This window comes from Danio rerio, chromosome 5, assembly GCF_049306965.1.
Source record: "Danio rerio strain Tuebingen ecotype United States chromosome 5, GRCz12tu, whole genome shotgun sequence".
Taxonomy (NCBI): Eukaryota; Metazoa; Chordata; class Actinopteri; order Cypriniformes; family Danionidae; genus Danio; species Danio rerio.
Window position 1 is genome coordinate 75,815,341 of NC_133180.1, and position 14,346 is coordinate 75,829,686.

The 14,346-nt window shown below is 37.9% G+C and overlaps 1 protein-coding gene across 2 annotated transcripts; it reads right to left on the reverse strand.

Moving 5' to 3' along the window:
* Positions 1 to 236: 236 nt before the first annotated feature.
* rilpl2 (Rab interacting lysosomal protein-like 2) lies at positions 237 to 9,040 on the reverse strand. 2 transcript variants are annotated; one of them, NM_001083850.1, is given in 4 exon segments: positions 237 to 1,553; positions 4,652 to 4,771; positions 6,279 to 6,427; positions 8,626 to 9,036. In NM_001083850.1, coding segments are annotated over 4 exon segments (588 nt in total). In that variant the 5' UTR covers positions 8,923 to 9,036; the 3' UTR covers positions 237 to 1,531.
* Between the last annotated feature and the right edge of the window lie 5,306 nt (positions 9,041 to 14,346).

The window sequence follows — 14,346 nt, forward strand, 5'->3', positions numbered from 1 at the left end:
AGCACTGTTGCCTCACAGCAAGGTCACTGGTTCGAGTCCCAGCTGGTTCAGTTGGCATATCTGTGTGGAGTTTGCACACAGGTGTTGGCATAGGGTTGCAGCTGGACGTGGATCCGCTGTGTAAAACATATGCTGGAATAGTTGGTGGTTCATTCCGCTGTGGCGACCCCTGATAAATAAAAGGACTAAGCTGAAGGAGAATGAATATTAGTGGACTATACTGGATTTTTATTGCATTCGGTTAAATGTAATACATCTGACAAAGAACAATCAAACCAGTTTGATCCAAGAAGAAAAAAATAAAAGAATATTAAAAACATTTGTATTAAAAATGGCAAAATTGAGAAAAGCATGTTGAAATTTGGAGATTATTGAATTCCATTTTTAACTACCATTTAGGAAATGAAAGACTGTGCCAGATATACTTTTGATTTAGTCATTTAAATATATTTAACAAATGTGGTCAACTTTAGTCAACCCACGTAAATCACTTTCTAAATGTCCTGCATTGCAGAAACGTGGACAAGCTGTCATACATTCAGCCAGTAGTGATATATCGACAGCAGGAAAATCTGAATTTGTACATTCATATGATTTTCAAAACACCACATGTCATATAATAGATTTAGTGTGCTACACATTGCTGCCTACAGCATTGGATTTTAGTAGAAATACCTCTTTATTTTCACTCTAGCATCCCTAATACTCAGCATGATTTTGCCAAATACGATGCGATCCTGGATTAACATATATGGTCTACATAATTTTTGTTGGAAAATGTAACCCATACCTGTTCCCTACCCCTAAACCCAACCATAATGGCAAATTATCAGAATCAGAGGGGAATAATAGATAACAACCATGTTGAAGTGCATAAACCGAACCATAAACAGTAAATGTATATCCTTAATTCCGATTGGCTGATAGAAGTGTTGTTCCAGGATCATTATACAAGTTAATCCAAGAACATGTCCTGCTTGGTGGAATCAGGTTGGTGCTTCCCTAATGATCCCACGTTTATTATAACTGGGACTAGAGATTGAAAGCAAAAGCTTGTCAACAGTTGCATAATAAAGATGGAAAGATCCCAAAAGTCATGTGGTGCACAGAGACTCGATGCATGAAATCCAGTTCACTTAGTTTAGTACTGTCTCAATTAGTCCCAAAATATGTATTTTCATATAACATGACTGAGTTAAAACTGATTCTAGTATTGTCATACAATATTAGCACGGTAAATAAATACTGTATTAGAATATTTAAAGTGTTGTGATGATAATACAAAAGCATAGTAAGGCTCTAAAAGCCTCTAAGATGGTCATTTATATAAGGCTTAATACTAGATGAAAGTAAAGACAGCCACACGGTTAAAATCTACCCATTTAAATCCAGCAGTTGGGTATTTCCAGTCAGAAATGGGTCAGTACTGTTAAAACAAAGAACAGATGACATCTTCCCGTCTCTCCTCACTCAGTTCCTTCACTTGCTTCTGATTGGTTTGGTTTATATTGAATCCTTTTTTGCAGACGTATCATTTCTGTCGAAACGAGAACCTGAAAAAGAGAGAGAGAGAGAGAGTTAGTTTACAAGTGCTGAAACTTGGTTTATATAAAAAGCTGCGTATTGCATTAACTTGACGTTGGGTCAAATATGGACAGTTGGGACAATTCAAATTTCATTAAAAATAACAACAACCCAAGAGTCAACTAATAGACTTTTTTTTGTGTTTGATTGTTGTAAATAATAATAAGGATGTTATTATTAAAATTTAAATTAGCCAAAGAGTTGAGTTTGTCCATATTTGACCAATCAGAGAAGAGTAGGCACATAAAAAGGCGGGGCTTAGCGAAGCCAGATCTTTGAACCAACTGATTTGAGATACTAAGAAAACAACTGATGCCGCAATGGATATTATAATCAAATTAAAAATGGGTTTTAATTTGTTTGTTTGTTTGTTTTTAACCTGAAATGAATGTAAACAATGTTAACAGCGGGGTTGAGCAACATTTCAAATGGACAATTTAAAACATTTCCAGGGTGTCCGCTGGGTCTTATAAAGTCTTCAATGTCAAAAACAAAATGTTAGGCCTTAAACTGTTAACTTGAATCATTTTTCACAGCCCTTTGTCCAAGTAAAGCTACTCAGTCAGGCAAACATCCATCCAATGACCAACAATAAATCCCAATAACATTATTTAAATTTTTTTTTTGTTGCAAAGAGATACAATTCACAGCTTTTCGACATTACAGCAAATTCCCCAAATTAATTTCCCTATTCAGGGGGAAAAAAACTAAAAACAATTACATCTAAAGTCTAAATGTCATTCTTACTGGTCTTAAAAGGGCCTTAAAATATATTAAATGGGACTTGATGAAACTTGTAGAAACCCTGATTTCCATCCCCAGGCCTGTTATCATGATGTATCAAATGACTAAATATATGGAGCACTTTAATCTGTTCACTTAATGACAATGATCACATAATCCTCCAAGTGATGATGAAAAACCTGGCTAATGGACGGCTGCTTCTCACTCAGGGCTGTTCATGCTAATGAGGGAGAGATGGGCACCAATGGGCGGGGCTTTCCCCCTCTGACGACACGTACAAAAGGGAGAATGTCAATCAAAGTGTTTCTGCAGACTGTTAATATCAAGTGTGATTATAAACATATAGAATTAAATGAATTTTTACCACTAGAAGCTGACTATATTCACGTAATGTTGCCCCACAACTGCATTTAACCCCCTTATAAAAGTGATTTTTGCAAAATAGGTTCTTTTTAATACATAACATTATTTTTTAAGAGTGAAATATTATTGTGCATAATATCCTCTTGTTACGGTCATCTCTGGATGCTCATGCAGTGTGTTTCCCTGTGAAGCATGTCTCTGTTAAACTGCCTTGAAAAGATATGAATCATAAAACCGTTATACAAATGAATGTGACTGAGACAAATGTACAACTCGAGATTGAAGAGCAAAGTTCAAACCTGCTTCATCATCCCACAACTCACGTGAGTCTTCAATAAATGAAAACTGCATGAGAATATGGCAGGATTACAGGCATCCACCCCAGCCTTACAATACTGCCATACATGCATTAAATAAAACACATATCAATTTAATCTAGTTATGTATTTATTTATTTATATAGAAAATCTGCAGATCAGAATGAAGAACTGAGTGAACTTGGTGACTGTAGTAATGGCTGCCTTAAAATCAGCTGTACATCTCAAGAATATACTTTTAAAAACTGATAATAAATCCTAATGGTATTTCTCAATTGTATATGTATCTATTAATGCAGCATTTGTAAACAAAAGAGACACAAACTAATTAATTAAATTTAAATACTCTCAACTTTTGGCCAACAGTGTATCGACCGGCGCTTTAATTAACTTACTCATGTTAAAAATTATAAGTTAATAATGTCATTATTTAAAATCTGAACCAAAACTTGAAGGTAAAATGAAAACGGTTATTAACTTTCAATCTTTTACTAAATTTATTTCTTTTGTTGAACACAAAGGAAAATATTTCCAAGAATGCTCAAAGAAAACGGCCATTAACTTTATTTATTTGTTTTTGGTTCCTATTATGGACGTCAAAAGCTACCTTTTCCCCAACATTCTTCAAAATGTCTTATTTTGTGTTCAACAGAAGAAATAAAAAATAATGACATTTCATTTTTGAGTGTACTATCCCTTTAAGATTACAATCTACACTACCTGGTAAGGGTCTTGTGTTCTAGTTATTAATTTGAAAATATGTCAGAAGGTCAATTTCTCCAATGAATCATCTGTTGAGCTGCATCCCAATCATCCCCCCCAATACTGCAGAAGACCTACTGGAACCAGCATGGAGCCAAGATTCTCACAGATATCAGTCAAGTTTGGTGAAGGAAAAGTCATGGTTTGGGGATACATTCAGTATGGGGGCGTGCGAGAGATCTGCAGAGTGGATGATCAACATCAACAGCCTGAGGTATCAAGACATTTGTGCTGCCCATTACATTACAAACCACAGGAGAGGGACAATTCTCCAGCAGGATAGCGCTCAACATACTTCAGCCTCCACATCAAAGCTCCTGAAAGCAAAGAAGGTCAAGATGCTCCAGGATTGGCCAGCCCAGTCACCATAAATAAACATTATTGAGCATGTGTGGGGTAAGATGGAGGAGGCATTGAAGATGAATCCAGAAGAAGATGAAGAACTTTGGGAGTCCTGCAAGACTTTATTCTCCATTCCAGATGACTTAATCAGTGATTTGAGTCATGTCAGAGATGTATGGATGCAGTCCTCCAGGCTCATGACGGAGTCAGACACAATATTCATTCTGTCTCCACTGCAGCAGGACTTTATATTCTATACTGGACATTATTTCTGCTCAGTGACCAGACTTTAGTCTAAGCAAAGTCAGACCTTACTGCCCTAATCAAATCATTAAAAATCAAGGCTTGATCATATTTTATTTGGGTAAAACAAGCTTAATCTAGAGGCCTTTGCCTATCATTAGTTATTATTTGCTGTTCCTAAAACTTGGCTAAGCGACAAGACTTTTGTCAGCTAGTGTACAACATCTCCCATTGTTCCTACTTTTGGATGAACATATGTAATGTATAATACATTGAATAACCAGAAAACCACTCACAGTTTCTGGATGGTGCTCTTCTCTTTGCTGTCCTCTGTGATGCTGGAGCGTGAGGGTTCAGACTGAGGAACCGTCTCCAGGTTTACCTCCACCATGTTCTGCTGTGAACTCAGGACTCCACTGAAAACACATCAGACAAACATCAACACACAGATGAATGGATGATAAACTGAAGACTAAGAGTTAAAGATCTTGTGAAACTGTGTCAGTGTAACCCCGCCAGTCCTACACCACCCAAGCCGCTCCGAGCTGGGATCGAACTGGCAACTTTCCGCATGGGAGTCGGTTGCTCTAACAAGGAGGCTGAAGACCAAGGCCACTAGCGTCAGTCGCTAGAGCACCTTTAGAGGTCAGAGGAGTGAGGTTTACCTGCACAGCACTTACTAGCTGGCCTTCAATACATCAGTCCATTTTTCAGAGTTGAAGTTCAGTTCAGTTCAGTTCAGTGTGGTTTAATATTCACTGCTGAGAGTCCAAACACTTAAGTGCAAATCCATCAATGTGCAGCTCCACAAGTCCCAAACCAAGCAAGCCAATGGTGACAGAGGAGGAACAAACTTCACCAACTGGCGGAAGTGAAGGAAAAAACGGAGAAACCAGGCTCGACCATTTCTCCTCTGGCCAAACTCCTTGTGTAGAGCTGCTGTCTCGGTGCTGGAGAACGCTGGACATCCATCGTGGGGAAGCTGCAGGTGTGAGTAGGTCACCAGCGGGTGTACAGACTGGCCCACGAGATCAATACAGAGACTCGTCTGTCACTGGGATCTTTCAGGAATCAGTCTCCACTCCTCCATGAGCGCCACAGCATCTGCTCAGGATACAGCCTGGTCCAGGATTATGGAGACCTCTAGACATCCTCTATGGTTGGCATCATCTCTTCACAGGTCTTGGATCACATCAATTGCGCTTCACAATTTCTCCAGGTGGAAACAAACTTATTAGATCAAGTTACCTTTAAAAACAATGTTTGTTTTCCCAGTACAGGCTGTTGGGCTGGAAGGCCATTCGCTGTGTAAAACATTTGCTGGAAAAGTTGGCGGTTCATTCTGCTGTGGCGACCCATATTAAATATTAACTTAAAGACTTGCACTATAGCTATTTTTGACTGTCTCCTCCTGCAGAATCATACATCCAGCCACCATTAGCATGAAATAATAAAGTTTAATTTTCACCTTTTTGTTTACACTAGTAAAAGTTAAATAAATGTTTGCATCTGTACATCTATTTTCTGTATAATCTGTCATTTCAGTGATAAAAACACATTATTTTCATTATATTCCGATTACATTGGTTCTGATAGATGTAGTACTTTGGATGTAAGAAAGGTGAAGTATGATTAAAATGCATTATTGCCTTTGCTATTATTAATGATCCTTTATACAATACTTATTGAAATACTTATGAAAACCCAAAATTAACCAGAGTTTCTATGTTAAGCTGCTTTGACACAACCTACATTGTAAAAGAGCTATATAAATAAACATGAATTAACTTGAAAACCCCTAAAGTATTACTGGGGTTCATTACAAAACTTTTAGTTACCTTATATGGGTAAAATAAAGGGGTTAAAACCATAATAAAAGTCTTTCCATTAGCTCTGAAAGCCTGTGTGTGGTGCGCTCTTCACCTCTTGTAGAGCTGCAGCTCCTCCTGCGCCACTAACAGCTGGGCTTTGAGTTTGTTTCTCTCCTGCAGAACCTCCTTCAGCTCCTGCATGGTGAATCGCGGCCGGTTTGGGTCTTTTAAATCCACAACTAGCTTATTTGGCCCCACAGTCTGCTTTGAAAGAATGAAAATGTTTGTGTTTAAGTCTGCACAATCGATAAACAAATCATCCTAAAAGAGACCTGTGTGAAAAACCAGCAATGCAAATTAGTTCTGTGGTAACATCAGGCTATTTATAGTATTGACTGAGCCTAATCTATATTGAATCAGTAATTGTGCTTTGGAAAATATGGAAATTAGCTATGGTTTTAATAGATTTTGTTATCGGCAGATTAACAGACCATAGTTTTGTGGTTCATTTAAAGTTGGTGTGGTTACCATGACTTAACTGCAATGGCTTTTTAGATTTATTTGTAATTAACTAGTAAACATTTATGAAAAATAACCATGGTATTATTATAGTAAATGTGTATAATTTCATTCAAATAGTGTATTACTATTTTGCACATGTAGAGCCAAACTAAAGTCTATTATACTATATGTATTATAGTATTTACACCACTTTGTTTATGAATGCAACAGAACACTGTAGTATTAACTATTGTGAACTGATAAACTGTATACTGTAGTATACTTTAGTTTTTACTACAGTAAATTGTGCGTATTGTGATATATCTGTAGAAAAGTCAGTAAAGTATTGGTTATTATTACTATATTTGTCGTATTACCAAAGTAGATTTACAACAACATACCAATTCAAGAGCTTTGTTATAGCATGGTTCAAACACACTAGAGTATTTACTATGGTATTTTTGTCCCTTATGGGGGATATTATTGTTAATTTATGGTTAATAGCCATATTGTTCTGTTTTTATTTTTTAATAAAAACCATACAGTCATTGTTGTAGTAGAAGCAAATGAGGTAAATTTGGTTTTACTATAGTATTTTTGTCCCATATGGGGGAACGTTATTGTTAATTTATAGTTAATAGCCATGCTTTCTGTTTTTATTTGTGATTAAAACCAGATACATTGCTGTAGTAGAAACAATTGAGGTAAAGTTGGTTTTACTACAGTATTTTTGTCCTATATGGCAGAATATTACACTTAATTTATGGTTAATAGCCATGTTTATCTGTGTGATAAAATCCATAGTCACTGTTGTAGTAGAAGCAATTTAGGTAAAATTGGTTATACAATAGTATTTTTGTCCCATATAGGAGAATATTATTGTTAATTTATGGTTAATAACCATGTTTTTCTGTTTTTATTATTGATAAAAACCAGAGTCATTGTCGTAGTAGAAGCAATAAAAAAAACATTTCTATAGCAATTTTGTCCAATAGGAGAACATTTTTGTAAAGTTATGGTTAATAGCCATGAATAACAAATAAGAACAGAAAAACATAGCTATTAACCACAAGTTACTAATAATATTCCCCCATACAGGGCAAAATACTATAGTAAAACCAACTTTACCTCAATTGCTTCTACTACAGCAATGATTATGGATTTTATCCCAAATAAAAACAGAAAACATGGCTATTTATTATAGTATTTTTGTCCAATGGGGGAATATTATTGTTAATTTATGGTTAATAGCCATGTTTTTCTGATTTTATTTGTGATTAAAACCAAAGTCATTGCAGTAGTAGAAGCAATTGAGGTAAAGTTGGTTTTACAATAGTATTTTTGTCCAATGGTGTTATATTATTGTTAATATATGGTTAATAGCCATGTTTTTCTGATTTTATTTGGAATAAAATCCATATAGTCATTGTTGTAGTAGAAACAATTGAGGTAAAGTTGGTTATACAATAGTATTTTCGTCCAAAGGGGGGATATTATTGTTAATTTATGGTTATTAGCCATGTTTTTCTGTTTTTATTTGGGATAAAATCTATAGCTATTGTTATAGTAAAAACAACTGAGGTAAAGTTGGTTTTATATTCACACATTCGTTCAGTGATAACTTGTTCCACAACCCCTATAAGGTTTACCACGCTAACGTGGAATATCTAGTCTGACATCTCAAGTAAAGACTTTAAAACAACATTAGCACCCTTCAATTGACTGTACTATGATAGTCATTGGCTGATAATATGATTTCCTATTTAATATTTTGTTTTAAAAGTATTTTATTAAGGAGAAAGTCTGACTGTCTAAATACAAAACCAACTTTACCTCAAAGTAGAAGCATCCTAATCTGAACAACGGCCAATGAATCAAAAGACGCCTAGACATGTATAATAAATCCCGGATTAATTCAGCATGAACTCTACCTGAAGCCACTACCTGAAGCCACTCACATTAATGTTCCCACTAGAACCTTCAGCCACAACCCTGTCCATCTCCGTCCTCATGTTGTCCATCTCCATCCTCAGCTCCTCCAGCGACAGGTTGTATTTGTTCACCATGGTCTCGAACATCTCCAGCACGCGGACGATCTTGAACTGTAAATCCGAGATCTCCCGGTTTCCACCCGTGTTTACTTTTAGCAAATCTCTGCCAATCACGTATGAAATGTCATAAACATCTTCAACCGTCAGTTCCAGCACGTCCTTGTCGAAAGCTTGCGTTGGTGAATTGTCGTGTCGTCCTTCCATTACGGCTCCAGATGAACTACAGTGATACTAAAAAAAAAAGTTGTGTTACCGAAGATATGAGGAGATCCAGCTGAGCTCACCGTCCCAGTGTTTTCGGTAACTACCCGACAACTTCCTCTTCCAAACCGGCTCCTCTACTTTACTTGAACTTTCAGGGTTTGATTGACGTGGAAATCAGCCAATCAGTGAGCTAGTTGACATCACGAGCCACACAGCCGGGCTCTACGGCAAGCCAAATTAGCTTAAAGTAAACCCTTTTTAGAAGATGTAAAACAAGTCTCTGAGAGTGTTTCCGCTTAAAATACTTCACAAATAATGCTATATATTGTATTGAAACTGCCCCTTTTAAATTTTGATTCAAATTGTGCTGTGTTGGTGACTGACGCTTTAAATTTAAACGAGATTATGCTCATTTCAAAAGAGGGCGGAGCTACAAACCCCTTTGAGTCTGCATAGTGGCAGATTCAAAACATGACTAACGTTACATGAGGAGAATCTTTGATGATTTTATTTCCACAAATCTTAAATGTGCGCACACTACAAGATACTATTAAGATTATCGGCATCCACTGTGTAAAACATATGCTGGCTAAAGCCTGGTTTATACTTCTGCGTCAAGTGACCGGCGTAACCCACGGCACATGCAACATGCGTAGCTGTGCATTTATACTTCTGCGCGCTGTCTCTGTGGGTCTGCATTAACACTTCCGAAAGGCTAGTTGGCAGTGAGGTGTTAATGTTCCTCTGTGTCGAGTTTCTTTGCTGCTGTTTTGTTTTTCCTGAACACTTCCGGGATGTACAGGTGACTCAAACTCGCTCATTTTGAGGCAGGAACCGGCGGACGTGCAACAACTCTAACTATGAGGTAAACACAAAACAAAACTTTCCATCCGGAGCTCCTTCACGTGACTCCACACTTGTAAACAATCGCTCCATCAGGCTCGCACCATTTACGCAGCTCTCGGTCCCGCCCAGACTTGTCAGCGCTACCAAGCCGACCAATCACAGAGCTTGCGCTACGCGTCGTTGTGACGTGTAGTTACATTTTTTGAGAGGTGCACGTCAGCGACGCGGACGGCAATGGCGAAGGGCTATGCGTCAGCGCCATAGCATACACCGGCGTTTGACGCCGAAGCATAAATCACCCTTAAGTCGGCGATTCATTACGCTGTGGCAACCCCAGATTAATAAAGGGACTAAGCCGAAAAGAAAATGAATGAATAATAATAATAATAATAATAATGAAATGAAAATCTTGCATAAATTGGGCTTTAGTCACTGACATTATCTTCAGGAGGTAAAAACTCTAATGGTGGTTGGTTGCTTCTTACTCAAACCTATTCATGATATGAGAAAAAGATCGAGATCGTCAGTAACGGGTGAGGCTTTATACCAATGACTGTAAAAAATATGGACGACGCGACAGCCCTTTTTCCCATTGAACGCCTTGAGGGCAAAACGCCTGCTTGACGGGCACAAACTGTCGCAAAAGACTGCTGAAATTGGAGCCAGACATGCGCAGAAGGATTGTCTGATGGAGCCAGAGGAGGAGCCGCGAAAATGAGCGGAGTCGAGCTTCCAATCAAACGCTTTATGTAAAATCAACCACGCCCCCCGAACTTCTCAGCATGCGTTTGCTGTCATATCAACACAAATGGATGTAATAACGTTAACAAATATGAGGGTTTTATATATTCAATCGCGCCAGCTCCAGGCCGCAGCGCATAACTTAAGTTACTCGCGGCGTCGCGGGCTGATTCCGGCTCGCATGCGGCAGCGCCTGCTCGCTCGGCCGCCGCATCTGGCTCGATTGACTCGGGCTGGAATTGGGTAGTGAGTCCAGGCATCCGGAGTAGGTCCAGCAGAGGTAACATTAGTCAGTCTGAGCTCTAAGAGATAAGTCTCCGGCAGGCGAGAATCTAGCCGGAACTGTGTTTTGCTATCTGGGTGGCTAGGCGTGTATCAGCAAACTAATAAAGCCCGAAAAAAGCCCTGAACTTAGCGAATAAACAGTGTTCCACCAGGATCATGTATGTCAGAAACTATAGTTTACTGCTGAACTCATTTTGTCATGGTAAAATAACACAGAAATCGAATAATAACATTTCAGTCTACTTCAGTCTCCTGCCGAAGCTCAGACGCCGCGCTTTGAGAAACTGTCAATCACAGCTGTCAATCACGATGACACGCCCAGCATTAAATTACTGCTAAAAACAAACTGTTTACAAAAATGAAGATCTGCACCTATTTCAGCACAATAACCAGTGCCTTAATCGACCAGAACTATCTTTCGGGACATTTTATTGCAAGTGTAATATTTTTTTTTATTTGGGCTCAAGTCTCCTTCATTAACACGGAGGAGGCGGGCTTTATGACTTGTACTGCAGCCAGCCCCCAGGGGGCGATCTAACGGCCGAAACCTTCACTCAAACGTAGGCTTGCGGCACACTTGCTTTATACCTTTGTTTGTTGTGAATACACACCCTCTAGTGGCCAAAATGACATACTGTGCCTTCAAATATAGAGCTGTGTAATTCAACTTTTGATTGTACAATTACAAAAAGAGCTTACTAATTTAATTATAGAGCTCTGCTAGTGCATTCGTAATAGTAAAAATTTTATTTGAGAGTTCTGTGATTAAATTCTCGCCAGTAAAAATGCCATAATGAGTAAAGTTGAGTGCAATTTGAGCTAATTTGGCTTGCCATACAACTCCATGAGCAATTCTGTATTTCTCCGTATTATTATTTGTGTTATTTATCTATTTACTACACAAGGACAACACAAGTTCTGTATGTCAGTGGCTTTAATGGTCATATCGGAAATTATATTAGATGTTTACTTCAGAATTATGTTTCTTCATGGTTCTTAATTGTGGTGTGCAACTTCATCAAAGATCAGTCAAGCTCTTCGTTCATTTCGTTCAATCCGTTATTAATCTGGGGTTGCCACAGGGGAATGAACCGCCAACTTATCCAGCATATGTTTTATGCAGCGGATGCCCTTCCATCACTGGGAAACACCCATACACACTCATTCACACACATACACTACAAACAATTTAGCTTACCCAGTTCACCTATACCACATGTCTTTGGGGGAAACTGGAGGAAACCCAGGCCAACACAGGGAGAACATGCAAACTCCACACAAAAGCTTGCCGGGGCTTGAACCAGCGGCCTTCTTGTTGTGAGGCGATTGTGCTTACCCACTGCGCCACCGTGACGCCCTAAGCTCTTCATATTTGCTAGAAATTTCAAGGTAAGTGTGATGATGGGGTAATCTGGATCAAACCTCTACTAGAGAAGCATTAAACCCTCTGAATATCAGTGATTATTCATCATGACTCTGTATTGGAGGTGTCATGTGTATGTCAGTCCACTGTGTGGCAGCAGTTCTTCCTTTTCTCGCTTTGGTCTTTAATAGTTCACCCAAAAATTAAAGTTCATCATTTCATCACACTCAAGTGGTTCCAAACCTTTATGAACGTCTTTCTTCTGTTGAACACAAAACAAAATATACTGAAAAATACTGGGGGAAAAAAACATTGACATCCACAGGAACTATTCATTCTTCATTCATTTTCTTGTCGGCTTAATCCCTTTATTAATCCAGGGTCGCCACAGCGGAATGAACCGCCAAAATGGAAACTAAAGCTACTAAAATACTAATGACAGTTTTTTCCAGCATTCTTATCGGGGGGAGTGGACGGTCCCTTTCTGCTATTTACACCTAAATATACTTCTTTTGCATATTTTCCATCTAATTTTTATTTCACTATAATCCATAAAATGACATGGGTATTATTATTATTATTATCATTATTATTATTATTATTTATTATTATTATTATTTTTATTTGTCTCCAAAAAGGAATAGTTTAAAAGAAGCACTGTTTGGTATTCTCTGTATTAATATAAATAAAAAAGTCAAGCAATGAAATACATTATTTTTATTTTAGTGTTACTATCAAACTGTCAAGGATGATCTTCTTAAAGGGACGGTTCATCCAGAATGAAAAATCAGTAATCATTTACTCATCGTGTATTGTTCTAAACCTTTTAGAGTTTCTGTCTTCTGTCGATCACAAAAGAAGATGTTTTGAAAAATGTTTGAAAATTTACTTCCATATTATTTTATGTGGTCCTGTCAGTAACTGCTTTTCCCCAAATTTTCTTCAGAAGACATTTTTAAATGCTACTTCTTTTCTTTTTCTCCTTATTAATTTATTTAATCTCATGCATTTTTCTTAGCAATTTTCTCTCCTTTTTAATTACAGCCTTTATAAATTATCATCTTCTACCAACTAACATTAATTCCCATATTATTGTTGTTATTTCTTATAATGTTTTTATCCCTTCTCTTTTCTTTCTAACTCAAACCATATACACTTACCGGCCACTTTATTAGGTACACCTTACTAGTACCGGGTTGGACCCCCTTTTGCCTTCAGAACTGCCTTAATCCTTCGTGGCAGAGATTTAACAAGGTACTGGAAATATTCCTCAGAGATTTTGCTCCATATTGACATGATAGCATCACGAAGTTGCTGCAGATTTGTCGGCCGCACATCCATGATTCCAATCTCCCGTTCCACCACATCCCAAAGGCGCTCTATTGGATTGAGCTCTGGTGACTGTGGAGGCCATTTGAGTACAGTGAACTCATTGTCATGTTCATGAAACCAGTCTGAGATGATTCACGCTTTATGACATGGTGCGTTATCCTGCTGGAAGTAGCCATCAGAAGATGGAGACACTGTGTTCATAAAGGGATGGACATGGTCAGCAACAATACTCAGGTAGGCTGTGGTGTTGACACGATGCTCAGTTGGTACTAATGACTAATGAGCCCAAAGAGTGCCAAGAAAATCTCCCCCTCACCATTAGACAGGTACCTAATAAAGTGGCCGGTGAGTGTAGGCACACATTTAAGGATCTAATATTGATCTTATAAGTCAATTATATATCAAATGCTCATAACAATCTCACACAAGCACCTTATATAAATACATAAGCAACATTTAATCTAATTTTTTTGCTTTTCTTTTGGTTTATATTCTCATATTAATGATTAAACCTGCTGTATGTATTTTGTCGATGCGTAAAAGCATAATAAAACAAATACATAAATAGAAAAGGCTATCATAAATACATAAAATAGGCATTAGAGAGTGAGTAAATGGTGAGCAATTGTTCATTTTTGTGGGAACTACCCCTTTGATCGATCACAGTGCGGTCGATTTGAACATAACTACTTAATTATTGACATTGTGTTTGAATTGTGTCGCCAAAAGAGAAGTGGGCCCCTTGTGTGTGTAACCTGACCGGTCGTCTTGTAGTCACAAAAACCCGTGTATAGATCCGAGCGCACACACTGGCGGTGACGTCATGCCGCATAGAAAGACACACAATGCACATGCGC

Coding starts and splice junctions, on each gene's coding strand:
- rilpl2 (XM_005168657.6), bottom strand. CDS start 8,922: ATGGAAGGACGACACGACAATTCACCAACGCAAGCTTTCGACAAGGAC. Junction 6,431..8,625: donor GTTCTAGTGGGAACATTAAT/GTGAGTGGCTTC, acceptor ATTCTTTCAAAG/CAGACTGTGGGGCCAAATAA. Junction 4,772..6,278: donor GAGCTGCAGCTCTACAAGAG/GTGAAGAGCGCA, acceptor ATGTGTTTTCAG/TGGAGTCCTGAGTTCACAGC.